Source organism: Lacerta agilis, chromosome 15 (assembly GCF_009819535.1).
Source record: "Lacerta agilis isolate rLacAgi1 chromosome 15, rLacAgi1.pri, whole genome shotgun sequence".
In the NCBI taxonomy this organism is placed as follows: domain Eukaryota; kingdom Metazoa; phylum Chordata; class Lepidosauria; order Squamata; family Lacertidae; genus Lacerta; species Lacerta agilis.
The window spans coordinates 40,092,152-40,119,676 of record NC_046326.1 but is presented as its reverse complement, the minus strand read 5'-3'; the positions used below and the strand labels follow the sequence as shown (position 1 = coordinate 40,119,676).

The following is a 27,525-nucleotide window of genomic DNA, read 5'->3' as shown; positions in this document are numbered from 1 at the left end:
TAAGCCCTGACTGACTCAACGAGTTTGACTTATCTGATTAATCACATGAGGCAGCAGGTTCCCAGCTACTATAAAACTGTGTTCTATGGAAGCAGCGGTTATTGCTGTTTTCGCCACTGGGAAAAGCAGGAGAATGGAATTTGTGTGGAATATCCAATTTGCATCCTCAGGAAATGTACATTATTTGTGTGTTTTGAAAAACAAAAAAAAGGGATATGATCTATAACATTAGGTTATGTTTATAGTGAAGGACACATCAACAAGAAAGCAGGTGCTGCTCTGGCTGAAGATCTTCCTTCAGCCACTGATGGATGGAAGAAATGGGCTACATTCGAAGAGGGAGTTTGCTGTCAAAACTCTCCCCAAAGACAGACCTGCAGCCCGTGTTCTGTCTTCTATTATATGTTACAGTTATTTTCCTACCTGTGGTGTTAATTCTTTCTCTCTCTCTTCTCATATTGAGATATATATATAAATATATGCATGCTATATCCAAGGAGAACATAGCATATTTTCATACTTCTTGTTGTTTTCATACAGCTTGTTGGATCAGGCCAATGGCCCGCCTAGTCAAGCCCCCTTCTCTCACAGTGGCTAACCCAAAGTCTTTAATGAGAAATCCGCAAGCAGGACCAAAGCTCTCCTGTGGCTTCCAGCAACTGGTATTTGGAAGCATTGCTGCCTCCAACCGTGGAGGCAGAGCATAGCCATCCAGGCTAGTAGCCATCCAGAGCCGTCTCTTCCTGCATGATTTTGTCTAATCCTCGTCTAAAGCCATGCAAGTTGGTGGCCACCCCTGCCTCCTGTGGGAAGGAGTTCCACAGTTTAACTATGCGCTGCATGAAGAAGGATTTTCTTTCCTCTGTCCTGAATCTTCCAACATTCAGCTTTATTGGGGCTCCGCAAGTTCTAGTGTTATAAGGGAGAAACACTTTTCTGCCTGGCATGCACAGTTATATAATTCAGGGGCGGAGGAAGCCTCCTCGGTACCCGGGGCGTCGACCGGAGGCATCCCTGGGGGCGGGGCATTGTGACATCATGGCGTACCGTCACTGCGGCTCTGCCCCAGCTGCGGGGAGTAAAGCCGTTTTAAAAAAAGAAAAGCAAAGGCAAGCAGCCTGCTTGCTTTGGGCTTTTCTTTTCTTTTTAAGGGCTTTTCTCCCCGCGGCCGAGCAGAGCTGCCCGCAGGGGCGAGGAGGGCCAACGAGGATGGGGGGGTGTCACCCTTGTGACACCCCTCCTCCTTGCTGGCCGCCCCGGCAGTGGGGAGAAAAGCCCTTTAATATTTTTTTTTTTTTAAAGGAAAGCAGGCGCCGGCAGCTGGCTATGCCAGCAAGCAAGCCAGCCACCGTGTGCCGCCGCCGATCGTGGGGGGTAGTGCCCCCCACCCCAGGGCGCTGCCCAGGGCGCCCCCCCCCCCGCTATGCCCCTGATATAATTATATTGACTGCATTCATTGTTGACTGCTCTTTGTACAGATCTGGACCATCAGCTGACCTAGCTCAGTGCTGCCTGCACTGACTGGCAGCCATGGCTCTGCAGGGTTTCAGGGGGGAGGATGATTCCCAGCCCCCCAGAGATGCCTAGGACTGAACTTGGGACCTTGCGCATGCACAGCAGATGCTCCACCACTGAGTGACATAGCCCTGAAGCACACATTCAAAAGCTGAGCTGCAGTTGCAAACAACGTCTCTCTTGTAACTCGTTCTTTCTTATGTGTTGGGAAGGAGGGAAGCCCACGTGCCCTGTGGATGCCCAAGGTCTGACCACAATTCAACTCACCGTTTTGGAGACTGTGGCTGACGGCTGCTGGAGGGTGGGGGGCAACTCTACGATCTTCCCTTGGGCACAGGCCATGGCAAAGGTGCTGAATCCCAAGAGGGAGGCCTCCTGGCTCCCCCAGCCTGTCGTGTCTATTGTCACGCAGTAATCCTTGTACTTCGTGACAGTGGAGGAAAACCTGGGTGGCACTTGTGCTGAAAAGACATGGCAAAACATAATGAGAGCACCTCCACCTTTTATGCCTCACAGCAAAAAGTCACAAAAGGCCACATTTTTCAGCCCAAGGGCAGCATTCCCCCATGGGCAACCTTTCCGGGGCTAAATGCCAGAGGTGGGTGTAGCCAGAGGCAAAAACTGGGCACTTTTGTCCAGTTGCTTATGTTCCAGCCATGGACAACTCAGAGGTTTTTCTAGGCACATGTACACAAAAGTCCTGCTATCCGAACACAATTTGTTCTGAGGAAATGGCCAGTCAGGCGAACGTTAGCATAACAAGTCAGCACTTTCCATTGACTCCTATGGGAACATTTCTAATGTGTTCCCGACAGCAGAATTTTGACCCCAGGATGATGAAAAAAACCAGGGGGACAATGTGGAATGAAACCTCTAAAGCCATATTATCAAGCTAAATCCCAAATGAAGCCCCGGTCAGCACAGCCAAAGGTCTGGGATGATACGAGTTGTAGTACAAAAAATATCTAGAGGGCTACAGTTTAACTCACCCCTAATCTAAGTGATTTAACAGCACAGCTGAACCCCAGGATCAGGGCTTCCCAAACTCCAGATGACTAAGGCATCTACCTGAATAAAATATCCACTCCCCTCTTTAACACACCCACCCACACCAAACGTTTAGCTTTTTAAAGCATGCAACAGCAAGGTCTAGTTGCATTCAAAGAAATCCAGTTCCTGTTCCTGCTTGAGTCTATGTTACAGCTACATCTCTTTACCTGAAACAGTGGGAGGCAACAATAGTGACTCATGCAGGGAAACAACAGGCAGCCTCCCCCCTCCGTTACTGCAAGAGCGAGTAATTCCACTGTGTCTCAGCAGCAGAAGCAACTGTACATGTTCCTGACACAGCTGCTGCAAAGTAGCCCGCAGAGGCAGACTGTCCAGAGCAGCCAATCAATTTTTTATGACCATCTCTATACTGCTTAATATATATGAACAGCTCAAGCAGAGATGCACCAGGCAGCCTCTTGTATAGGCCCAGTGCTCTGAGGCTCACAGAAGCTCTTGACTATTGAATTCTGTTTCTTGCAGCATAATGGCAGTCCTCTCAATCAGTGCAGGGGCTGGGGATTAGCGCCCGAGATTGAAAGCCAAGGCCCACCTCCTCCATCCCTCACCTGTTACCTGGGCTAAGTGGAGTGCTGGCATCCATGGGCGAGTGACTGCTCCTGGGAGTTTCGTATGGCGTTGCCTTAAACGTGTCCTCGCAGATGATGCTGGACAAGTCCTGAATATCGATGAGTGACCTAAACAAAGCAGAGGCAAGATGTAGATGATTTGCCACAACCATGCTAGGAATAATAGGTCATCAGATGCCAACTCTGGGGCTAGAATTTGGGCCCTGTGAGGGGTGCAGCCTCTCCCAAGAATTGTCTTAGGAACAACCACGAGCTGCTTTGTACTGAGCCAGGGGCAGAGAACCTGCTTTGTAAGCAGAAGGTCCCAAGTTCAATCCCCGGCGTCTCTGGGCAGGCCTAGGAACATCCCTAGTCTGAAACCCTGGAGAGCTGCTGCCATTCAGTGCAGACAGTACTAGGCTGGATGGACTAAAGATCTGACTCAGCATAAGCTGCAGTTCTGTATCTACCCAAAGTCCCAGGTTCAATCCCAGGCGTCTTCAGCCAGGTCTCCTTTCTGAAACTGCCAAGAGACCAGGCTGAGGAGTACAACTCTGATGAGGAATGGTGGGAGCCTACCCCTCCCCTGCTCATGGCCTGGATCCTGAAACTCCACAGGAGCAGGGGAGTAGTGTTGATTTGGAACAACGGTTTGCCGAGGGTCACAGTTTGGAAGATAATAGTTGGGCAGAACTGGGAGGTGAACAGCAAGGAGAGGAAAGGGAAGAGAGTGAGATAGCAGACTCTCTCTCACTGGAAGATGTGCAGCTTCTCAGTCCCAAGGCTAGATTAGATAAGGTGGCTTCGCAAAAGGCTCAATCAGGTGGCTAGGAGACGGGAGGACAGAAGTGACTAGAGGGAAGTGCACTCCAAGAACGGTCGCTTCTTCTTTTGCTGTGTTTAGTAAACATTTCTGTTACTGGTAAGAGACTGCTTTCTCTTTGTACTGCTTATCTACGGCCAAGCGGGGAAGAAGCCAAGCCCCCGAAGCCTGACAGAAACCTTGGGGCGGTGCTGCTGGTCAGTGTGGGTAATACTGAGCTAGACAGACCAACGGCCTAACTCGGTATGAGGCGCCTCCCTCTGCTCCTAATCCTTGTCCTCTGCCACAGACCCCAGTGAAAACCTTCTCACTCCACACCATTACTCGCCCAGGGAGGCAGGTTGCCACTAGGGCTGCACAATATCTGGTTTTCAACACTGTGATACGCCACCAGCTAGCTAAACATCATGATATACCGATGTATCGCAATGTCTGAAATAAGGATGCAGCTATGTAGAGGCATTGGCTGGCTTCACGGTTTTCCCCACATAGTGATTTCTGCATAGCGTGTCACACGCACACACCCAGATTTGTGATATATCACCACGTTACAAATTAGGAAACAAATATCATGATATGGACTTCAAACTGGTTTTGGAGGATGTATCGATTTGTCACCCAGCCCTAGTTGCCACAGGTGCAAATTACAACTTTGGGGGGAAGGAGTTAGGATTTCCCCTGGATCTGCAATGTTAGATGGGGAGGCGGGGGAGGGAGGAGGGTAAGCCCCTTCCTCGTGGCTGCTATTTATACATTTATAATTTTAAAACCCAGCACATATGAAATGCATGTTTGCATTTTTAGTGTCACTGACTAGTTTGGCTCCAAGGCCTGGTTGTACATCCCATTGAGGGACGTACAGGGGCTGTGGCCGCTTATTCTGCTGCCATCCACTGCCCCCCCCCCCTCTCTCTCTCTCTCTCTCTCTCTCTCTCTCACACACACACACACACACACACATGGCAAGAAGATTGCCATGCATTCCAAGATCCAAGTCCTTTGTGAAAGTCTACAATTGCAACCACTCGATGCCTACCAGCTAGTCCACTGATATTCCCCTTGACAAAACCGTTGTCAACAAGGGTGTCTTTAGGGACCCTGTGCTGAAGTGTAAAGCCCAGCGAGAGGCCAAAGTGAAATCCAAGGAAAGATACAAGACAGGCAAGAGCAAGTGGTTTCTTCCAGAAGCTCAGATTCTGAGTATTTTCACCAATAAATATTTTTGAAAAGCCAAAAACAACAACAACCCAGGGAAATCAAGCACTTACACTTCTTTCTCTTTGAACTCTCCTGGCACCTTGCTGGGCCTCACAAACTGCGGACTGGTAGTTCTGGTGCTGGGGGTGGGGGGATTGGTATACAGCGGCCCATGTTAACCGATTCTCTTGGAGTGACACAAGAGGGAGATTTTCATGTGTGTGTGTGTGTGTGTGTGTGTGTGTGTATTGCAAGGGAATTTTCCAGAGTAAACTAAAGTTGCTTCCATGCAACCTCTTCTTCCTCAGTGTTCAACCTGATTTAACTGCACTAAGTTTACAGGGAGGTTATATTAGAGAGACTTCCAGATTGCTGCTGTTTTCCAGGTAGGGTTCAATCGAATGCTAGCAGATTCAGGCTGAACAAAGAAAGTGGATCTGGTACTCTTGTGCAACAAACCCACACCTGGAACTTCTGTGATAAAAGCAGAAAGCACGTTGGGAAGGGCAGGATAAAACCAGCTCCAATGCAATATCGTATAACCTCCGGCAAACCAATTGGAACTAACGCTTGACAAACTTAACTCAACTTAAGTATCTGAAGAAGTGTGCATGCACATGAAAGCTCATACCAAGAACAAACTTAGCTGGTCTCTAAGGTGCTACTGGAAGGATTTTTTGTTGTTGTTGTTGTTTTGACCTATGGCAGACCAACACAGCTACCTTCCTGTAACTTAACTCAACTTAAGTGCACTTTGTGCAAGGAGGTGACAGGTCTTCGGAAAGCAATTAGCGCGCAATATTCAAGCTGTGATTCCTGGATTTCAGGAAGCTGGACTAGATGTCTTTTGGGGGTCCCTGCCAACTCCACAATGCTATGATATGAAGTGGGTAAAAGGAAAGGACATGGTGTCTGGGTCCGGGGAGTGGGATAAAATGTAGTAAGAGCAGACTGGCATTAAAGAAAGTAAAGCTCCTCATGCTTCTAGATCTCATGGTGGCAGGAAACATTTATTTGCCTAAGAATTCAATTACACAACACGTCCAGTAGTTTTCACAGAGCACCTGCACCTAAAATTAGAAATAAAAACTTGGAGAAACAAACCCACGGTCCACTGGATCCAGGCTTCAGCTTCTTTAAGCTTATGCTGTTTCAGTGGAGGCATGTGTTAATTACTATGCTCAGCTTTCTCCCTCTTCACCCCCCCCTCTAATTGCAACTCCTTCATTAGGCAAAACCCGAGAAGTGGCAACAACAGCGTAAAAAGCTAAGTTTTATGGGGGCTTATAAAGATGATTGCAAATGTTTTCGCTTGCTAGGGAGTGCATAGAGATCTCCATTTACATAACACACACACCTGGCAACTCGCTTGGGGCACTGAGCTGGTGGGATTAATAACGAAAAAGCATACAACCTAATTTACGTCTGAAGTGGCAGCCCGGCAGACGGACGCTTCCTACCTGGCTGCAGGTGTAAACAAATCCTCCCCTGGCGCCTTGCCATGGAGATGTTTCGCCTCTGTGCCGCAGTGGGGAAATAGTTTTCCTCCTAAACACAAATAACAAAATGTGCTCGTTTGGGGGCGGGGGTTGCAAGGGGGAGGGAAGGATGCTGAGCGGGGTGGGGAGAGAGAACGACATAAGCTACTGAAAAGGAAATCATGGCTTTCAGCAGTTGGCAAAGATAAATGTGTTTTTAAAGAGATCTTTCTTTTCCTCTCCGCTCCTTTTAATAAACACATCCCGAGCTCCTGGGGGTGCTGAAATATTTACAGATCCTTAGTGAATAGCAACCCAATGTCGGAGCAGATGTACGAAGCTACTGCCCCCCCCCCCACCGCTCCAGGGTGGAAGCCATGTGGGGGGGGGGTCTAATTCATTCCCCCAGCCGGCTCTTGTAAGTCAAATGCACAGGGTTGCTGAATCAGCAATGGCTTGTCATGGATGTTGATAGAGATAATAACATTTTCTAACCGTGGCGCTACAGGAGTAAGAAGCCCGGCGGAATATAGAAGACAGCGCTCCCCGCTCCCGGCTTGCTTTGGCTTCTCAGTGTGTGTGTATATGTGAGAGAGAGATCAAAGCACCTCAAGCATAATCCTGCCTGATAAACAGGACCGATAAAAGGAAGGACTTCTTCATGCAGCTCAGAGTTCCAACTATGGTACTCGGTCCCAAAGGAGGGAGGAGGCTATCAATGGCTACCAGCCATGGTGGCTGTGCTCTGCCTCAATGGTCAGCGGCAGCAATGCTTCTGGACACCAGTTGCTGGAAACTGCAGGAGCAGAGAATTGCAATTGCCCCCAGGTCTGGCTTGCCTGCTTCCCAGAGGTATCTGGCTGGGCAGTGTGAGAACAGGATGCTGGACTCAGGCACAATCTTATGTTTCTAAGAACCTGTGTGCAAGGAATCTTAAGCAGACCTTTCCTCTTCTGGCACTTGAGAGCTGGGGAATCAGTGCCCCTGGATAGCAACTCCCACCACTGCTAACCACTGTTGGTGCTGCATCTGGGGGCTGAGGGGAAATGGCGTCCTAACAATATTTGCAAGGATCAAAAAGGTTCCCCATCCCTGCTTTAAGAAGAAAAAGACAGCGATGCTGACAGATGGCAAAGACACACTACAAACTTGTAAGAAAAAAATAATAATAAAAATCAACTTGCGTTGCTCTGCATCTGTGGGGCATTCTTCCCTCCCACAGATTTCTTGGAATGTCTCCAAGTCGTCTTCCTGGCTGCAAATATCTTGGGTGATTTCCAGGTCTTCTTCTTCAACAGCAGTTGAGTTCTGAAGAGAACAACAAGGAAAGATTTGGTTTCTAGAGGGGAAGCTTGGAAACAGAGAGTCAAGTCTCCAAACTGCTGGGAATTAAGGAGCTGGCCCAACAAAAACCACTTGGGAGATCCAGAGTTGAACACTAGGAAAGGTGTCAGAGAGAGTCTGCCTCAGAACATCAATGGAAAGAGTGTTGCAGTTGAGCACAGGTCCTGCTTGCCACTGCGAGAGCAGGAAGCTGGACCAGGTGGGTCCCCCTTTGGCCTGATCCAGCTTGCAGGTCTCTTCCTAAGGGTGCCTTGCTGGAAATGACTAATTGTTTTAACTGCTGATTTCTGTACCTTTTCATGTCAGATTAAGTTCTTCCTCAGTGGAAAGGATTATCAATGGCCACTACCAACAATGTCTCTGTTCCGCCTCCACTGTCGGAGGCAGTAAATGCCTCTGAATTTCAACAGCTTCTGGCAATCACAAGTGGGAAGTGCTGCTGCTGCTGCTGCTGCTGCTGCACTCCAATTCTGCTCCTGGGCCACTGTAAAAACAGGGCATTTGACTACCCAGGCTCCCTTTGGCTGATCCAGCAGGGCGGTTCTTAAGAGCAGGTCTGAAGCTCCCATCACCTTCCCTGATGGCTAGAGCTGGCGGGAGTTTGACAGCCCAACAGCGCCAGAAAGGCCACAGACTCCCCAGCTCTGTCTTAAACAACCGAAACATATCATAGAATCCTGGAGTTGGATAGGACCCCAGGAGCTGTCTACTCCAACTTGCTGCAATGCAGGAATCTCAACTAAAGCAACCATGACAAGAGGGCCATTCAACATCTGCTTAAAAGCCTCCAAGGAAGGAGAGTCCACGACCTCATGAGGGAGTCCGTTCGACTGTCGAATGGCTCTTACTGTCAGAAAGTTCTCCCTGATGTTTAGTAAAGGGTGATGCACAGTGCAGGGAAAGTTGGTAAGGATGGCTTTCTCTTCCCTGCTCTCGTAATACTAGAACTTTGGGGGCATTCAGTAAAGATGAAATGTTGGGAGAATCAAGGACAGACAAACAAAGGACTTCGTCACACAGTGCATGGTTAAACTATGGAAGGCTTCCCACAGGTTGGAAGGCTTTAAAAGAGGATTGGGCACACCCACAAGGGCTTTGCTCCACCTCCGCTGTCAGAGGCAATATGCCTCTGAATGCCAGTTTCTGGGAATGGCAGGTGGGCAGAGTGCTCTAGCTCTCATGCTCAGCCTGTGCATTTCCCGTGAGGGCATCTGTTTGGCCACTGTGAGAACAGGGTGCTGGGCTAGATAGGGCCTTGGCCTGATCCACCCCCACAGGGCTTTTGTGTTCATTGACACCACACTGCCTCCCCCCTTGACTTCGCTTGCCATCAGTGATGGCAGCGCACAACCCAAACCTGATATGGTTGGCTGCCATGAGGACGCAGGAGTAGGTGGACCTTTTGAGGTGCAGGAACTGCCAATCCACCCCATCAAAAGGCTTGAGGAGCACTGGACAACAAGGCCGCCACTAGCAACAACCCTTCAGCTCCAGGGTTTTGTGACCAGGAAGCCCAGGGCTCTGCAGGCTGACGTTCCCATGCGATGCCTCCCTTCCTCTTACCCCTGGTTCTGCATTCTCAGGAGGAATTGAGGAGCAGAAGAACTCTGGGTCAGGAGTGAGGAACTCTTCTGATACATCAAGGGAGGAAGACAGGGAGGGGCCCAGTTCCTCCAACTGGCCCTAAAAAAAGAAGTAAAATGTGAAGATTAGAAACCTACCATCTGGGTAAGGGGCTGTGGTTCAGTGGTAATAGAATCTGCTGTGCACATGGAAGGCCCTATGTTCGAATCCCAGCCTCTCCAGGTAGGGCTGGGAGAGACTCCCTGTCTGAAGCCCAAGAGAGCTGCCGCTGCCAATCAGCTAAATGGGCCTATGGTCTGACTCTGCGTAAGGCCGTTTCCTATAGTCCCACTGATAAAGGGATACAGCGATTTGTATTTACAACATTTTAAAAATTATTATTATTGTTGTTATTATCATCAACAGTGCTATTTTTCTAGAAAAAAAGTTGCCGGAACTCACTAGGAACACCTCCCTCGTTCTCTTGGAACGGCAATGGCACCCACCTGAGAGGTGCCAGAACTGAGTTCCTGTGAGTTTTGGCTGCAAAAAAAGCCAAATTAATGACATTTATATACCACCTTTTTTCTTCCATGGATCTTAACGTGGTTTAAATGGTTCTCGTCCTCCCCATTTCATCCTCACAACAACCCTGTGAGGTAGGTGAGGCTAAGAGATGGTGACTGACTCCAAGGTCACAGCCAGGGAGTTTCATGGCTAAGTAGGGATTCGAACCTTGCTCTCCTGGGTCCTGGTCCAACACTCTAATCATTACACCGCACTGGCTTTTCATACTGCCTTTTATTGTATTGCATTTCAGGATTCGATTAAAAGCACTGAAAAAACACAGACATCTGCATTCCCTCAGTGTTTGGACCCACCCGCCACTAGGATGTGTCCCCGGAAGGTTGCCCCCAAGAGAATGTGGCCCTCAGACCTAAAATGTTTCCCCACCACTGATGTACAACTACATGTACAGCTCCCCCAATCTTCAGTTCCCACAGCCCAAGCACTTCAAGCTTTTATCTGGCAAATTTTTAATGCAGGCAGATAGCCGAGAGGACAGAAGCTGGCTTCCTGCCAGGATGTAACAAGGAGAGCTTGAGGGAAATTCCTAAGAGGGGTCAGGGGATCCCTTCAAAGTAACTGTCTGGGCGGAGAAGCAGGGGGAGCATTTATAACGCGGTCCCTTACCAACCTCTCTTTGCCACTGTTCAATCCTAACCTTCAGGTAGGGATGGCGGCCAAAAGCCAGCACAGTCAGGCAGGCACCTGCTGAGGGCCCACGTCCCAGTCTCCGTTGCCTGGTCTCTGCAGAACAACTTCTGCTGTGAGGAGGCCTCTCCAGTGGCCTGGCCAATGGCAGGCTTTCCAGGAGGAAGTCCCTCCCAGCCCAAGAATAGGGGGGCATCCTGACCCTCCAAAACACACCACTTTGTGTGCCTAGGTAACCTTATACAGCATTCCTGCAACTCCCAGGGTACTGGGACTCTCCAACCCGACTTTCCACCAGGATTACCATTATCCACTGGATGTTTTTAAACCAGAGCAGCAAGAGTAGTTAAGGCGGTGCCCTCTGAACACTGCTGGACCACAACTCCCATCAGCCCCTGCACTAGCATGTTTCAGGGGTTATGGGAGGTGTAATCCAACAACTTTGGAGGCTGCAGGTTCCCCGTCTCTGGCCTACCCTGACTGGCAGCTGCTCTCTGGGAACTCTTTCCCGGCCCTACCATTGCTCGATCTAGATCAGTGTTCTCTATGCTGACTGGCAGCAGCTCTCCGGGGATTCAGGCGGAGGACATCCCTAGCCCTGCCTGGAGAAGCCCACTGGGGATTCAACATGGAACCTTCTGCATGCCAAGCAGATGCTCTTCCACGGACCCAAGGCCCAGCCACCCCTCCCCACCCATGGGGTGCTTCTTCAGCTTAATGTGCAACTGCTCCTGGCCTATAGGCTTCACCATATGGCAACTAATCATTTTTTAAAATAGCAATACAGATCTTTGATTTGGGTTGGGGGGAAACCAGACATCGCACAGGGTTAAGTGCCTACCTGGCAAAGGTCCTCTGCGGTGACAGAAAGCGAAGCGCTCTTTCGAGAGGCCACGCCACACTCCGATAGCACCTCATTTGCTGGGAATTGGATGCTTCTGCCTAATAATAAATTATAACTCCATGTGAAACGCAAGAAAATAAAAAATGGAGAGTGGGGGGAAATTAGCATGCAAAGAATTAATGGCGTCCCTGGAATGGCTTGGCCAGCTGACAGAATATAAAAGTGAATAAATCAGCTAACAGCAATAGGAGCTGTCGGGGCCCAGTGAAGATAATGGCAATTAAATGTCTATTCCATAAAGACAAGAACATCAGTCTTTACAGGGCAGGCAAAAAAAAATCGTGAGTAAATCATTTGCTTTGTAAGGGTGCCTAATGTTTCACTTATTTTGAAGTTTTGAAAGGTTAGGGATTTTTAGTTTTAAGGAAAGAAAGGAGAATGAAGGAGGACGTGATAAGAGGTGCTAAGATTATACTGTACATGGCTGGGCTAGAAAGTGGCCAGGGAGTGGCCAGGAGCCGCTGTGTAAAGCAACTGCACCACCTGCTGGCAGCTGGAGAAACAGCAGCATAAAAAGGGCGCTTAAATAAACTTCAGCGTGGTACAATTAGCACACATGTTGCCCAGAGAAAGCTCTTGAAGTAGTTCTGTTGCTGAAGCTAACTAGGCCCTGCCACTTAAAAGCTGCCTGGATTGAAAACCACAGGCTTGCAGTCTCTGGAAGAAGCAGAAGGTTTATAAGTGTAACAAAGAATAAATCTAGGACATCCAGTTTTAAGTTCCGTCAAAGGTTTAGACAAAAGCAAGGTCATTTGCTTGAAATTAGATGGGGTGAAATCCAGGGGGTGGGGGGACTCATAGAAAGTAAAGGCAAGTAAAGGGCCACCCAGAATTCTTCAAAAAGTTTTCGTTAGCTCTGCCATGTGTGTGTGTGAGAGAGAGAGAGAGAGAGAGAGAGGAGGTCAGCTGTCAGTTCCCTTCCTCTCCTTCACTCCAAAATAGCACTGTAAGTATCAGAACAAATATTTGGTTTAAAAAACAGGGGCCACCAATAGCATCTCTACAAAACATTTGGATTAATTTTGACGTGCACATAAGCCTCTGAAAAATTGCTGAAATATCCCACCCCACCTGCTCCCAATCAGTAGCTCTGCACGGGATGGTTAACTGCAGGGAAGGAGCCTTTTTGCTCAGCCCTACCGTCAGTTCTTTGGCTCTCGGGTACCACAGATCTTTTCAACGCAACCTCCAAGTCATTTTCTTCGCTGCGGTCACAGAGCAAACAGTGGTCCCCGATTCCGCTGTCAGCCCGCAGCCTCCCTTCCTCGGTGTTCCACTGGTGGAACCGGAGTCTCTCCTTGCTGCTGGTGCTCCGAAAGGCATCCTTGATGCTCTCCCCCTCGCTCTCTGATGTCCATTCACCAAGAGGATACTGGGGCGGAAGGCCAAGCTGCCCGGAAGCCGCTTGCCTCGCCATCTGCTTCACTTCCGCTGGGGAGGACAAGGAGGGGGAGGGGGGAGCCCACTGTGATTTGCTTTTTCCATTTTCAGGAGAACTTCGTAGGAGGAGATAGGGGGAACTGTAGAGCATACGTTTGGCACACACCGGTTCCCTTGGCTCAAATGATCAGCAAGGCGGGGCAGGCTCACGTCTCCAAGATACAAGATGCTTGTGTCTTTTGATGTGTCTTGGAATGGGGGTGGTGGGTTGGTTGGGAGGGGGAGTTGGGGAATCCCAGCCTCATTTGTGGGGAGAGGAGATAAGTTGTCAACACTCTTGCTTTAAAATGAACTGCTAATGGTTGAAACGTCAAGGTCATGTAAACTGTTTATAGAACAGTTGTCAAAAAATAAAAATCTCTATAAATTTTGCTAAATAAATAGTAGCATTATTATGTTTTAAAGCTATTGTGCTATGAATTATTTTAATGGTCTGCTTTCCATGAACAGCTTTCAGCACACAATGTACTTGCAGAAAGTGCAGATTGACAAATGAACCAGATTATGACTATGACTAGATATGCCCCGTGGAGAGTGATTTAAAGTGCTCTCCCTACTCTCTGTTTCTCTCCTGCTGATGTGTTCCTCCCACTCAGGCTTATTACCAGCTCAGGAGGAGAGAAAAGGATTTTGTGTCCCTAAATGCAGCGAACAGGAGAACAGTGCTCCAGTTATGGGGGAGAGGAAGGGAAGCCCTTAATATCCAGGGGCGAAGGAAGCTCTCCCCCCCCCCAAAGCCTGAGTTATGTTCTTGTTCTTGACTTTATTATCCTGTTCTTTGTTTGATGCTGCCATCCAGTGGCCAATGCAACAACAGAAAAGGAAGGAGATCTCATAAGGACTCCTTGAAATGCATTCATACCTCCAAAGTCGCCCAGGGTGGTGGTTTCTGGCAAGCACTACCTCACCTTCTGATTGTAAAAAGCATTTGGGGGCATAACTAGACATTAACTACACTGGTCCTTGGATGGGCATGGGCATGCTGTAAGCACCCAGAAAGCGGGCCTTCAGCCTTGTTTCTCCAAGCTAGACTCTGGCACTTGCACTAAGCCAGTGCTGAAGCAACTTATCCCTCTGCACTCAACAACAGAGTTGCTGTCCATGGTCATGAATCTATTGCTCCTGAATGACATGCCTGTTACTGTCCATGGTCCTGGCCTCCATCCAGCCCAGGCAGTCTTGTGTCTGCCTCGCAACCACCTTGTCTGTCACCAAGAAGAGAGTAAAGCCCAAGGATCACTGTTGATCCAAACAGGATCCTAGGAAGCAGTCAGTCTGAAAACCACCACCACAGAAGGCAATGTTGCCCATGGAATTCAAATCCCCTCTCACTAGGTGGTGCTGCAGGCAGTCACTGTTGCTCAGCCTCACCTACCAGAAAGAGTTGCCCACAATGCCATGACTGGGACAGGATATAGAATATACTAGTCCTGAAAGAACTTTTTCTAGCCTGGTGAACACATTTCCTCACAGACAACCTTCTGGGTTGATCTGCAGGCCAGTGGTGGGTGGAGCCAGAAGCAAGAAGTGGGTGAAACAACAGGCATGACCTTTACATTTGTACAGAATGCTACATACCAGCTACACAAAAGGTAGAGGATTCTACACACACACACACACACCTTTCCACCCTCCATTTCTTTTTATTTGAACAATTTATATACCACTTAACTACAAAGTCTCTAAGTAGTGTACAGAAAAGGTTTTTTAAAAATAGACTAAAACCATAAAATCAGACTTCAGTTGAAATGCCTGCTGGAATGAAAAAAATAATGATTCAGTAGGTGTTGGAAGTTCAACAGGGAAGGGTAAACATTTTCATTATTCAAGAGGAGGTATTCAAGCCAGGCAAAAGCACTTGCAGAGGACAGCAAAGGGATGTGGCCTGGGGAGAGGCGCCTGGCCTGGAAACAGCCCTGGGAGCCAGACTGAGTGGCATGGGGGGCCACATTCAGCCCATGGGCTTGATGCTCCCTGCCATCCTGGAGACCTATGGATTGCACGACTCCAATGAAATAAAGCACAATACTCACTTGTCCATTCAGACTGTGCCATCCTCCTCTCCTCGCTCCTCACACTATCGTCATAAATTTCAGGTGTTGATTTTGAGACGAACCTGTAAGAAACACATTGGAATATGGGTGGAGATCATCTTCTAAGGCCCTTCTTTGTGTGCTTTTTCTTCCCCATTTGTGGAATGCTCTCTCCAGGGAGACTCGCCTGGTACCTTCATTATACACCTTTAGGCTCCAGGGGAAAATGTTCCTCTTTAACCAAGCCTCTGGTTGACTTGACATTCAATGCCCTTTTAAAATGTGTTTTGGTGGAGCGGGAGCGGGGGCGGGGATTATCGGGTTGTTCTTGTTCTTGTTTTTATTTTTATTTTGATTATGTTTTCTGTGTTTTTATATCATGATTTTATCCTGTGAGTATATTTATACCCTGCGAGTATAGGGTGGTAGACAAATTTAACAACAACAACAACGTTCCTTTATTATCACCATCTATTAAATTTATATCCCTCCTTGTCTCACAACAGCAAAAAGGCGTCTTAGAAACACAAAGCCTGATTGCAAGCTGACTGTGAACAGATACAGACTCCATGGGTTCAAAACCAGCCTCCCAAAATATTACCTCTTCTCTCCCCCACCACACACACTTGCTTTGTTTAACACCCAGCCTGACAAAGAGTTATCGTGATGCTTTTGTTGGGCTACTGAAGGTATTGCCCTAGCATCGATTTTTTGAGTTGAGCTGGGATAGTCAGATGACACTGCAATGCACTCTATGTGGGGCTGCCCTTGAAGACAACTTGGAAACTTCCATCGGTCCAAAATGCAGCAGCCGAATTACTGGCTGGGGTTCTGTTTAGAGCTCACATAAGCACTGCTTTAGAGGAGCTGTGCTAGTTGCCAGTTCATTTCCAGGCCAGGTTCAAGGTGCTTAAAGCCTAAATGACTTACACCCCAAATATCTGAAAGCCTGCCTCTTTCCTTACAGACCTTTTCAGGTGTTAAGTTTGGCAGAGGGGGCTCTCGGTAGTCTGGGGTGGGGGCTGGGAGAAGGCACTATCTGTGGTAGCTCCTAAGCTGTGGAACCCCTCCCCTCCCCACGGAGGCACACCTGGCACCTTTCACTAAATAGATTCTGCCAAAGGCTGAAGCCTATCCAGGGCTTCCGACTCCTGAGGTGCATATTCTTAGGCATTCTTGCGATCACAATTTGTTTTGAACGGTTTTTAACATTGCATTTTAAATTGCTGAGACCCGCCCTGGGACCTTAGGGTGGGCAATATGCCAAATTCATCACTCTCATCTACGGAATCGGAGGCAGTGTGGCTGGGGACTGGGGAGCAGCAGCACTCACCCATCTGAAAATCTGTTCCCATCGTCCACTGCAGAGAGGTTCCCTCGCCGCAACTGCGGGCTCATGTTCCTCTTCCTCCGGACGGTGATGCCTGAGTGAAAAAGCTGAAAAATCACTCCAGTCAATCATGACTTAGTGGGGACTCAGGCAGGCATTTATTAGTTATGCAGTTAACCAGGGGGCAAGGCAGGTTGTGTATTTAGCAGCTTAATTTCCCACAAGTGAGGAAGGGGTAGGTATTTGCCAATAGCTTATAATGAGAACGGAGAGTACGCCCTACAGTGGCCTTAGGGGGTGTGGCCTTGGGAACGTCCCAAGGGGCAGAGAGGCCTGGATGGCCATATTCAGCTCCTGGGGCTGAGGTCACACAACCCTGCTCCTGACTCCATGACCAATATTAGTGCCTAGCAAATGTCCTTCCAGCAGGTCACAATCTGCACTGATAGCTCAGTTAGTTAGAGCGTGGTGCTTATAACACCAAAGTTGCAGGTTCGATCCCCATATGGGACAGCTGCATATGACAGAGCCGGATTACCAAATAGGCAGAGTAAGCACCGGCTTATAGGCCCCATGCCTTTTAGGGGCCTCAACAACGGATCAAAATCAATACTGTTTGTTTTGTGTAATGTAATTGGTTTTTTAAAAAATTGTTGGTTGGTAAAATAAAAAAGCGTATTGGGAGATAATTTGCAAGACCCCCCCCCACTCCCAATTTAGACTGTCTAGGGGCCTCCACAGGGTTTAATCCAGCATTGCTGCAGGGGGTTGGACTGGAGGATCCTCAGGGTCCCTTTCCAAGTCCACAATTCTATGAATCTATGAACAAGGGAATCTGCCTTGTTACTAGCTTAGTACTGTCTACACCAGGCATAGGCAACCTTCGGCTCTCCAGATGTTTTGGCCTACAACTCCCATGATCCCTAGCTAACAGGACCAGTGGTCAGGGATGATGGGAATTGTAGTCCGAAACATCTGGAGAGCCGAAGGTTGCTGACCCCTGGTCTACACTGACTCTCCAGGCAGGAGGCCCAACTGAGGACACCTGAGATTGCACCTGGGACCCCCTGCATGGAAAGCAGATGCTTTATCACTTTAGTAGAGTAAGATTCCAGCCCTCATGGTTCTGAATAACGGGTTGAAAGAAGAACACAGGAAGCTGCCTTATACAGAGTCAGACCACCTAGCTCAGTGCTGCCTGCTCTGACTGGCAGCAGCTCTTCAGGATTTCAGGCGTAAGTCTTTCCGCAGCCCTACCTGGAGAAGTTAGGGATTGAAGCTGGGACTTTCTGCATGCAAGGCAACTGCTCTACCCCCCCCCCCAGCTACAGCCCCTCCCTTTATCGCTCTCTCACACCTGATAGTTGGGCTCCACTTCCCCTCTGCCCCAGGGGTTTTTGGGCGTCTCCAATCCGCAGTCGCTCCAGCAAGTGGTGTCCTGGCTCCTGCGCTCTGGCTCCATGGGCTGGAATGGCTGAATCACCAGAGGCTGCTGCATGGCCATGACACGGAGTGGCGGAGGGATGTAGTTCACGGATGGAGGGCCCACCGCTTTCCAGAGGAAGGCGCTGGGTCCACTGCAGGGCGCCCTGACGTTTCCAAAAGCGGCGCCCTCGTCCTTCTCCCAGTATCCTCGGACGATGGGGTTCAGGGCAACGGCGCATGGCTGGGGCTTTCTGAAGCTCTCCAGCTCATCCAGCTTCTTTTCCGTCCGGCAGAGGGAGTCCCGTGCCTGATGCAGCAGCGTCTGGGAGATCTTCAGGTTCAGGACACACTTCCCAAAGTAGGAGCCCACCTGCAAGGGGCTGTTCCGGCCCCGGGGGCTGCAGAACCTCACCATTTGCTGCACAGGGCAGGGCTGCGACATGTAGGTGACCTCTTCCCTGGTGTATTCTGACTCTGAATCGGAGGTGGTTCCCCCCTCGCTGCAGCTTGTCTGCCCGCCCTGAATTCTGGCTGGCAGGGGAGGTGAAAGGGCTTTGGCCCCATCCCCCGGGACGGTCCAAGGCTGCCTTGGGGATCCCTGGCCTGGTCCTGATGTTGTGTCCTCCTCCGTGCTGTCCCCGCACATCTCAGGGTAGCAGGTGTAGATCTCATTGATTTCAAAGCTGCAGAGGCTCTCGTCCCTGTCGCTGGTGCGCCCCTGGACTTTGGGAGCCAAGAGGTGGCAGGACTGAGCGGCAGGGAGGGCGGGCTGAGACTGGTGGCCAGCGGCGTCTTCGATTTTGGGAGCAGAAGCAGTGCATCTCATCACGGTGAAGCTCCTGGCTGAAGAATCAAGAGCACGAGTCAAAATGGAGGGGCTAAGCTCTTAACAAGCACAGGACAGTGTTTTCTCTCCTCACACATACAGACTTGCAAAGGGCCTCTCAGGATCCTGCAGTGTTTTTCTGCCCCGTGTGCATGACACCTGGACACAAAGCCTTGCTCTGCATCAGGGATGTGGAAGCTGCTGCTCTCTGCCTCATAGCGTTCCTGACTGCTAGCCATGTTGGCTGGGGCTGATGGATAGCTCAGTCTGTAGAGCATGAGATTCAATCTTAGCACCACGGGTTCAAGCCCCACATTGGACTAAAAGATTCCTGCATTGCAGGAATTGGACTAGGGATGTCCAACCAGCAGATCGTGATCTACCAGTAGATGCCCGGCTGATCCTGGTAGATTGTGGGATCCTTATCATGCGCAAAAAAGTTACGGGGGGGGGGGAAGCTAAAAAACTCTGGGCACTTCCCTCCTAACAAAGCTCAATAACTCTGGGCAATCCACCCACCCCACACACGCTCCTCCTTCCTCCAATGACAATGGGTAGAACACCGCCATATATATATTTTTATAATGGGAGTAGATCGCAGTCTCTTGGGAGTTGGACATGCCTGGACTAGATGACCCTCATGGTCCCTTCCAACTCTGAGCAGGGTCACTTCTATGAACAACATCTAGCAGGGCATACAGATGGTTATTCCCTCATTCCTGGTACAGACAACACTGGTGTCTAGAGGGCCATAAACATACAGAAGAGACCAACCATAGCTCTGTACTACCTACACTGACGGGCAGCAGCTCTCCAGGATCTCAGGTCTAACTGGAGATGCGGCTGTGGATTGAACCGGGGGGGGGGCCTTCTGCATGCAAAGCAGGTGCTCTGCCACTTAGATGCAGCCCTTCCCGTTTGCCCCAGGAGGGAAACTGCCACTGGCAGCAAAGACACAAAAAGCCAGGCTTTGTCCCTTGCAGTAAAAGCAAAACTTACAAGGCAGACACGGGACACTCTGCTCCTCTTCTGGCTCTTCTTCCTGCTCCTCTTCTGGCAACTCTTCTTCCACCTTGACCGAGACAGCAGAGGCGGATGGCAAGCAGATATTAATGTCAGCACAGGGTTCAGCCTTTGACGGCCCAGAACTGTCACCATGGCGGGTCCTACGAGACTCAATCAAATCCTGCAGTGGCAAGGAGAATGGTGTCAGGACACAAGGGACCCCTCTCTCCCTGGAACTCTCTCTCCCTGCAACCAAATTAGGTTGCCGTTGTTGGCATCCATCTGTCTCAAGAGACAATGGAGTGCACCTCCGGGGATAGTCAAACCGTTGTGTTAGGAGCATTAAAGTGCAATCCCCAAGACACAAGCCTGGGGAGTGTGTATATGGAGGTCCTAGCTAGCCTGCCCAGACAAGCCCGCCCCTCTCAGCCTTGCTGATGTGGTCCAAAGGAAAGCAGAGCAATACGTTCGGCACCACCTTGGCTATAGGAGTTGCCGGAAGGAGGCGTACAAGGCATTATCCAACTGCCTTAGCGACTCAACTCCTGATTTGTGTGGGTTTTACCCCTTAGCCTTTTTTTCTCCTGAAATATCCTGCAAGGCAGCAGAGGTGTAGGGTCAAAGTTTTCCTTCTCCTAGACGAGCTACCACTTTTCAAGTGATCTATTGGTGGGAGGAGTTTGGGAAGCACAGGCTCTACAGAGTTGAGAAATAGCCTTGCAAAAATAATGCTCACAGAACACACTGGCGGTCAGTTTTTAGCTGGCTAGCCAGCCACGGCTAGGTGCCCAGAGGTGGTTCAAATTTGCCAGAGGTGACCAGGAGTAAAGTTGTTTGCAAGCCCAGATTTGGGAGGCTCAATTGCTGTGGTTCACCTTCAGGTCATTCTTCAGGATATATCGGATATCCTGCAGGTTCATGGTGCGTTGCTTCTGCCTGGATTCCAGCCCAGTCTTCACAATGTCATAATAAGGCTTGGGCAGCCTGGCATCCGCTTCCAGCCACTGCCCGGAAACTATGAGGTCCTTAACGTCCGGGCCCTCGAACCCATCCCAGGGGATGGTATCTGGAAGACACACAGACCAAATGCATGTTCTGATGTGAAGCTCTGAAGGGGAGGAGCCTGCCTTATGGCAGAGGGCATGTCAAGAAATACACAACTGAAATTAAAATAGAATCAGAATTATAGAGTTGGAAGGGTCCCTGAGGATCACCTAGTAGTAGTAGAATATCGGCAACAGCCTTGAAGGGGAGGCTGGGGCCAATCAGCTTGATGAAGACAGGAGGAGAGACTATTCCGAACAAGGTGCAGCAGCCAAGAAATGGGAATGGGGCAGGTTGAGAGCTTTGAAAAGCAAACACACAAACTACAGTTGTAAAAGGGCAATCAAAATGATCACGGTGGAGCATTTGGGACTTTTCAGTTTAGAGTAAGAGGCGACACAACAGAAGTTTATAAACTTCTGCAACGCATGGAGGATGCAAATGGAGAAGTTTTCTCCCTCTCAGAACGCCAGAACTTGTGTTCATCCAATGAATGTTGCAAGATTCAGGACAGATAAAAGGAAGTCCGTCTAGCAGATTGTTAAAACTATGGAACTCACTTCCACAAGAGGCAGTTACAGCCCCCAACTTGGGTGGCTTTAAAAAACTGGACAAATTCTGTGAAGGATAAAGCTATCATTGGCTAGTAGCCACAATGGCTCTGCTCTGCCTCCACAGTCAGAGGCAGTGATGCTTCTCAATACCAGTTGCTGGGAACCACAGGAGGGGAGAGCGCTCTTGTGCTTGGGTCTTGCCTGCAAGTTTCACACAGGTATCTGTCTGGCCGCTGTGAGAACAGGATGCTGGACTAGGTGGGCATTGGCATGATCCAGCAGGTTCTCCTTATGTTCTTACCTTTGTGAGGCTTAGCATGCCTCCCTCCGTTTCTGTACCTGTCAAAGCCTCCTGCATCACTGTGCAGAAGCTGTAGATGTCAGACTTGGTGGTTGCTGTCCTACCGAGGATTACTTCTGGAGCGCACCATTTGTATAACTGGGAAGGGATGGGCAGCCGCGTCAGGTCACTGTGCTCTCCCCCATCCTTACTGTCAAAGACAGGAAACCAAAAGGCCCTCAGAACATGTGGCAGTGGGGAGAACATACACCCCAGAGGTGCTCAGCATTGTTTTAAAGCTGGATAACATGTGAAAATGGGTGGTGGTGGTGGTGAGACAGTAGCTGCAAGAGGGCTCTCAAAGACCCACTTGTTTATGTGGGACATTATTGCAGTCAGTCAACATTCATGCTTTGCCAAGTGGGCACATGAAAGGGCTGAGGCTCACAGAGCTTTCCTGTAAAATTTGCTAGAGAGAACTCAGTGAAATCATTTCCTTTGTCTGCCTTGGCAGGAAGCTTGTAACACTACATACTTCCTTCTGTGGGAATGTTTAGGGATGCAGGAGAGGATACTTTGTTTATTATATCCTATTCCAACTTGAATTAACAAGTCCCAGAATTTAGCAGAGTTTTCATTCCCCTTTTAAACACACACAGCGGAAAGCTTGCTCAGACTCGCTAGAGTCTCTATAATAAATGTTGTCCTGGTATTTCCCCCTTTATCCCTCCTAAAAGATAAGACACGACAGTGTTCTTATAAAAGTATAAAAAGAGTTTACTTACACATCTGTTCACAAAAGGATCCCAGAAGGCAGACTTCAACTTAGTAAAAGTAACATGTACTTAGGAGACTGTCCCATAAGGGGAAAACAGCTCCTTTGTCCTCTTAGCAATGTTGCTTCTTTGAGAGCGTCGTCCAAAAGAGAGAAAGATGGTGGCCAGCCTGTGGTTTTGTTTACCTGCCCAGGTGAGGCCAAACCCATCTCCAGTTACACAGAGGTCTATCCCAGCCCAGGAGAAACAGCAAGTTCCGGCATAGAGTTCCCCTTCTATGTTGTATTTGACTGCTCCCGTGTTTCACATCCCACACCTTCGTGCCTGGGCGGCCTCCTTTCTTCATCATGCTTCCAAGCTGACCACACAAGCATGTCCGACCTCTGCAGCTCAGACACCATTTCCAAACTTACATTTTGTACTTTTGCTAGTTGCTCAAGTAATATGGGGAGAATGGGGGAAAGTAGGGTGCCTTTACCTCTCGATCATGTACTCCAGGTTGGTAAGCTTGGCTTCCCCGGCCAAAACCACCACCACAGCATAGGAGCTGACCGTGCGGTGGATGAAGCCATGCGAGTGCAGGAACCTCAGGCCATCGTTCACCTGGAGCAAGAGGTGCACAAGGGTCTCCATGTGCACAATGGGGAACTCCGAACGCTGCCGAGGGGAAAAAGAAAGAAACCAGCTCTTAGCTTGAGCGTCTGCTCTTCCCAGGTGGAAGGAGGAACCTCCAGGAAGACAGGATTTAAAACAGGGCAGGTACCCCCCCCCCCACACCGTACAATTAAAGCTGCCAACGTATGGTGTGGATGTTAGCTTATTGTGTACCAACTTCTGTCTGGTAATCATTCTGCTTGAAAACTGTTTGAGATCAGAGGAGATATCACAGCCCAGTTTACACGTAATGCCAAGCCATGGTTTATTCAACGATGGTTCATTAAACCATGGTTTCTCCAACTGTCCAAGCCCTATCCAGCAGCTTAACTTGAAGTCATGATTTGCTGTCTTTGGCTTGTTTTAACTGTGCCTCAGCACTATGTGCAAAGCCAGCACCCCTTTTACTCAGTCTAACCTACCACATAATGGACAAAATGGATCAATCCCCTCTTAGCCATGAAGCTTGCCAGGTGGCTCTCTTAGCTGTGAAGCTCAGTGACTTAGTCACACTCTCTCAGCGTAACCTACCTCACGGGGTTGTTATGAGGATAAAGTTTGGCAGGGGCCAGAAGAACCTGATTTGTCACTCTGAGCTCCTTAGGAGGAAAGCACTGGGAGTGGGTAGAATAAATATATTAATTCTGCCAAGAAACAAAAACGGTCACTTTACCCTCTCATGAAGGATGCTATAGAGGGAGCCAAAAGTAACCCTCTCAAACACTAATCGAGTTTTCTCCAAGTCGCTGGATAAACAGACGGCCATCAGCTGCAACAAATGAGGATGGCGGAGCTTGCTGCAGAAAGAGATATGAAAACCCAACAGTGTGAAGGGAAATTGGATTACGAAGGAAGTGCATTTCCAGGCTTACTGATCTTATCCCATCAGAACAGCTCACTTTGCATTTCCTAACCAACTTAAAGCACCAGAACCAACAAAAAAGCAACAACAGAACATGCCGGGAGCAAAGGCCAAAAGAGGGTGGAAGCTAACATGGATCAGGCCATCAACGTGGCACCAGCAAACACAACTGATCTTTCAAGAGATGCTCTGCTGGGTACTGCTGCGTGCAACCCATCGCCAAGTGGTGAGAGGCTCCAGGGGTAAGCCTGCGCTTATCCAATTTCCGTTTCCTTGGAATGAAGGTTAACAAAACACTGTAGAATCTTTAATATGTGTGGTTTTATTTACACATACATATAATCAGAGGATAAGATGGAAGGTCTCACAGCACAGACACCTGAAAGATCTCACCTCCCCATCAAGTTTTGCAGGGAAGCCCAAAGCCACCACTTTGGCTCCAGCACAGAGCAATGGATGCCTCTGTCTTTCCAGCTTCCAGCATCAGCCAAAGCTCACTCACAAAACTCTGGCTATTGTTCTTCCATAAGGTGAAGTCTGCTTCCACTAGGTGGTGGGGGTTTTACACACACACACACACACACACACACACACACACACACAACGCTTGTCTCTATGGCAACAAGGCAACCCCTTTTTAATGTAAATGGCAGGACTGAACTGGCAGGCCAAGGCCACTCCGTTAGAGAAGGAACTGATCTGGGTGCTTTCCCCTAATAGATTCTACCCTCCCTGATGCAGAATCACAGCTTTGGAAGGGACTCATGGGTTTCATCCAGAATGACCTCCCCCCCCCCCAAAAAAAAACCCTGTAACACTGTCCTCACCCAAGAGACTGAGGAGGAAGAGAGAAACAAGTAGATTATTTTTCCCAAGGCAAATGGCCACAATACAGATCCCTTCTTTATTGTTCAGGGACAGACCAAAACAAGGTTACCAGAATAGCTTTACGGCTTTTCCTTCCTCCTGCTTAGCACCCAAATTGCATGGGCACCTTTTACGTATCTGCAAGAAGCGCAAGTCGACATCACTGCTGAGATGCTGTTCCCCCTCCGATCTGAACATCAATAGAGGAAGGAGCCACAATCGTGATTCAGGGTTTCCCCGCCAAAGATGCAAGAGGCGGCCGTACCTACTGTACTCCTGTTCCGCAAGAAGAAGGTCAGAGAGGCGCAGCTTGCTGCAGTGCTGGTGGGGTTTCATGCTCAGCTCCTTCACTGTGACTCTGCTTCCACCCCACATCAAACTGCAAGATCGGGGAAGGGAGGGAAGAGAGGATAAATGGCACATGCTGAAAAGGCCAGGTGTGACTTTCTGGACTTTTTCTTTGGCAGCATTGCAGTTTTCAATACTCTGTTGAACGCATGCTCCGTCACAGGAGGTGGACAGAAGGGTAGCTCCAAAAGGAAGGTCAAATGCAGACATGTGTTTTCATCTGGTTTTTAGTTTACTTTTTATTTTAACTATTTGTAATGCCTTATTTAAATGGTGATGATATCGTTTTATTCTTTTTGTAAACCACTCTTGAGACTGGAGAAACCAAAAGCAAGCACCCTTCAAGTTTTTGGTACTCAAAAAAGAAAATTCCACAGCTCGTAACTCTTTAAATCTAAGCGTGTGTCTTTTTGCAGTAGGCTCTGGCTGGTGAATCCTGGGGGGTTCTACTCCAAAAAAAAGTAGAACAACACAAGTCTAAATGGGCAAAAGCACCACTGATATGAAACTGTGCTGTTAAACCTGTTCTTAATAATGTTTATGTGATTTTGACTGCAGTTTCTTGTCTGGATGCGTATTGCTTTGGGACTTTGCATCTTGGGTCAGAAGCAATATATACGCTGAACAAGCCTACACCTAGCCTACTTGGTTAAGAAGCCCAACTCCCCCTTGCAAAAGCAGCAACCCACTTGGTCATAGTCATGTATGGCCCAGCTGGAAAGGAGAAGGTTGGTTCATCATCAGCCTGGACCACTTCCTTATCTGCAATGATGGGGAGCGATGCCAGGTAGCCCAGCTGACGGCTGCCTGTGAGGTAAACCTGACACGAGAAATAATAATTGTAACAATTGCTCTTTTGTTTTCATTTTTCTCCACAACATTCATAATTCTTCAAATCTTTTCCTTATGTTCACTTTTGTAAGCCAAGAAAATGAAAGAAGCCTTTTTCTTACAAAGATGCTTTGTAAAGAAAGAGTAGCTTTTCCCTGGCCCTTAGTAGTATTATAAATACCTGTCCCTGTGATGGTTTCACCTTCTCTATTGACAGTTAATTTTTATTGGATAATGCTATGTTTTATTGTCACGTAAACCACTTTGGTGTTTCTTTTTCATAAAAGCAGTGCAGAAATGTTTTCATAAATTTAAAAGACACCCACCCACCAATCCTTTTGCTATTGCTTGAGGACACACATTTTCCAATCAAGGTCCACATTCTCTTCCAGGAAACCTTCTTGGGGCCAGTGAGGCTTAAGGCAAAAAGGTGCAGAGCAACAAAAGTTGAAATTTACCTTGACTAGTTTGTACGCAGATTCAAACACCCATAAAGGTAAAGGTAAAGGGACCCCTGACCATTAGGTCCAGTCGTGTCCGACTCTGGGGTTGCGGTGATCATCTCACGTTACTGGCCGAGGGAGCCGGCGTACAACTTCCGGGTCATGTGGCCTGCATGACAAAGCCGCTTCTGGCAAACCAGAGCAGCACATGCAAACGCCGTTTACCTTCCAACCAGAGCGGTAACTATTTATCTACTTGCACTTTGACGTGCTTTCAAACTGCTAGGTGGGCAGGAGCTGGGACCGAGCAACAGGAGCTCACCCCATCACGGTGATTCGAACCGCCGACCTTCTGATCAGCAAGCCCTAGGCTCTGTGGTTTAACCCACAGCGCCACCTGCGTCCCATATCCATTCTCAATTAAGGCAAGCAAGAGACATTTCAAGGGTTCCAGGACATATCCCAGTGTCAGAAGCACATCAGCAATAAAGCACATAGTGCTAAGTTAACACTTTATTAGAAGATGCTGCTCAGTAGTGCCAGGCCTAGTGAGCACAGCAAATCTTCCTCATTGGTCTGGCTCCAATGAGGCAGTTGCGAGGACTGAAGGTCCCCACCTTCCCACAGCTCCCTAAGTCTACTCCTCTGCCAGGTCCTTCCCAAGTAATCTGAGATGCAGAAGCCTTGTCTGTCTTTGCTCTGCCCTCTTCATACCTCTTCTGGTCCTGGGAGACCAGGGGGCAGGGGAGCTGGTCACAGCAGGAGGGGAAGACCCCGCTGAATTCTTCAGAAGCTTGCCTCCACTCTGCCTCTTGGCCCCCCTCGTCTCCATCCTCTGCTTCTGCCTCCAATTCTGGACTTCTCTCTGCCACAAACTCTCGTGGCTCACTAACCCCGTTACCTCTTCAGCTTCCGACATCTCCTCTTCCAAGTCTGCTTCCTCTTCTTCCTTCTGACCGTTCGCCGTCCCAGGCTCTGAGCCTTTGTCCCAGCCCTGACACTCAGCCAGGCAAAAGCACCTGAAGAAGGCGCAGAGCAGGACAAACAAGAGGACAGGAGAATATCAAGGGCCAAACAGAGAGACCCGGAGGGGCTGCATTTGGCCCCTGGGCTCAAGGTTTTCCACTGGCCAGTTTCTGCTCTTTCACC

At 48.9% G+C, this 27,525-nt stretch overlaps 2 protein-coding genes across 2 annotated transcripts in view; both read right to left on the bottom strand.

Annotated features, from left to right (window-relative positions):
- Positions 1 to 3,115: 3,115 nt before the first annotated feature.
- On the bottom strand, positions 3,116 to 14,247 carry LOC117060369 (inactive serine/threonine-protein kinase TEX14-like). The gene is made up of 5 exons (XM_033172586.1): positions 14,241 to 14,247; positions 12,799 to 13,089; positions 7,817 to 8,014; positions 6,615 to 6,702; positions 3,116 to 3,263 (listed from the first exon to the last, which is right to left on the bottom strand). The coding sequence occupies exons 1-5, from the start codon at positions 14,245 to 14,247 to the stop codon at positions 3,131 to 3,133; spliced, it is 717 nt and encodes a 238-aa protein (XP_033028477.1). The 3' UTR covers positions 3,116 to 3,130.
- Positions 14,248 to 14,719: 472 nt separating this feature from the next.
- The window catches only part of TEX14 (testis expressed 14, intercellular bridge forming factor), a 29,508-nt gene continuing 16,702 nt past the window's right edge, over positions 14,720 to 27,525 (bottom strand). The window contains exons 7-17 of the mRNA XM_033171951.1: positions 25,792 to 25,922; positions 25,020 to 25,133; positions 23,699 to 23,822; positions 22,850 to 23,028; positions 21,655 to 21,806; positions 20,593 to 20,783; positions 19,712 to 19,898; positions 17,819 to 18,729; positions 16,465 to 16,568; positions 15,132 to 15,214; positions 14,720 to 14,853 (exon numbers count right to left, since the gene is read on the bottom strand). Of these exons, the coding sequence (XP_033027842.1) occupies positions 14,831 to 14,853; positions 15,132 to 15,214; positions 16,465 to 16,568; positions 17,819 to 18,729; positions 19,712 to 19,898; positions 20,593 to 20,783; positions 21,655 to 21,806; positions 22,850 to 23,028; positions 23,699 to 23,822; positions 25,020 to 25,133; positions 25,792 to 25,922 (2,199 nt within the window). The 3' untranslated portion in view covers positions 14,720 to 14,830. The remainder of the gene's footprint in view (positions 14,854 to 15,131; positions 15,215 to 16,464; positions 16,569 to 17,818; positions 18,730 to 19,711; positions 19,899 to 20,592; positions 20,784 to 21,654; positions 21,807 to 22,849; positions 23,029 to 23,698; positions 23,823 to 25,019; positions 25,134 to 25,791; positions 25,923 to 27,525) is intronic.

Bases quoted from the DNA above. Each gene is read 5' to 3' on its own strand.
- LOC117060369 (XM_033172586.1), bottom strand. The intron at 8,015-12,798 runs GTAGGGCTGAGC...CTTAATTCCCAG, and splicing joins CGAGAGCCAAAGAACTGACG to CAGTTTGGAGACTTGACTCT. The intron at 6,703-7,816 runs GCAAGTTGATTT...ATTTGTGTTTAG, and splicing joins CCCCACAGATGCAGAGCAAC to GAGGAAAACTATTTCCCCAC.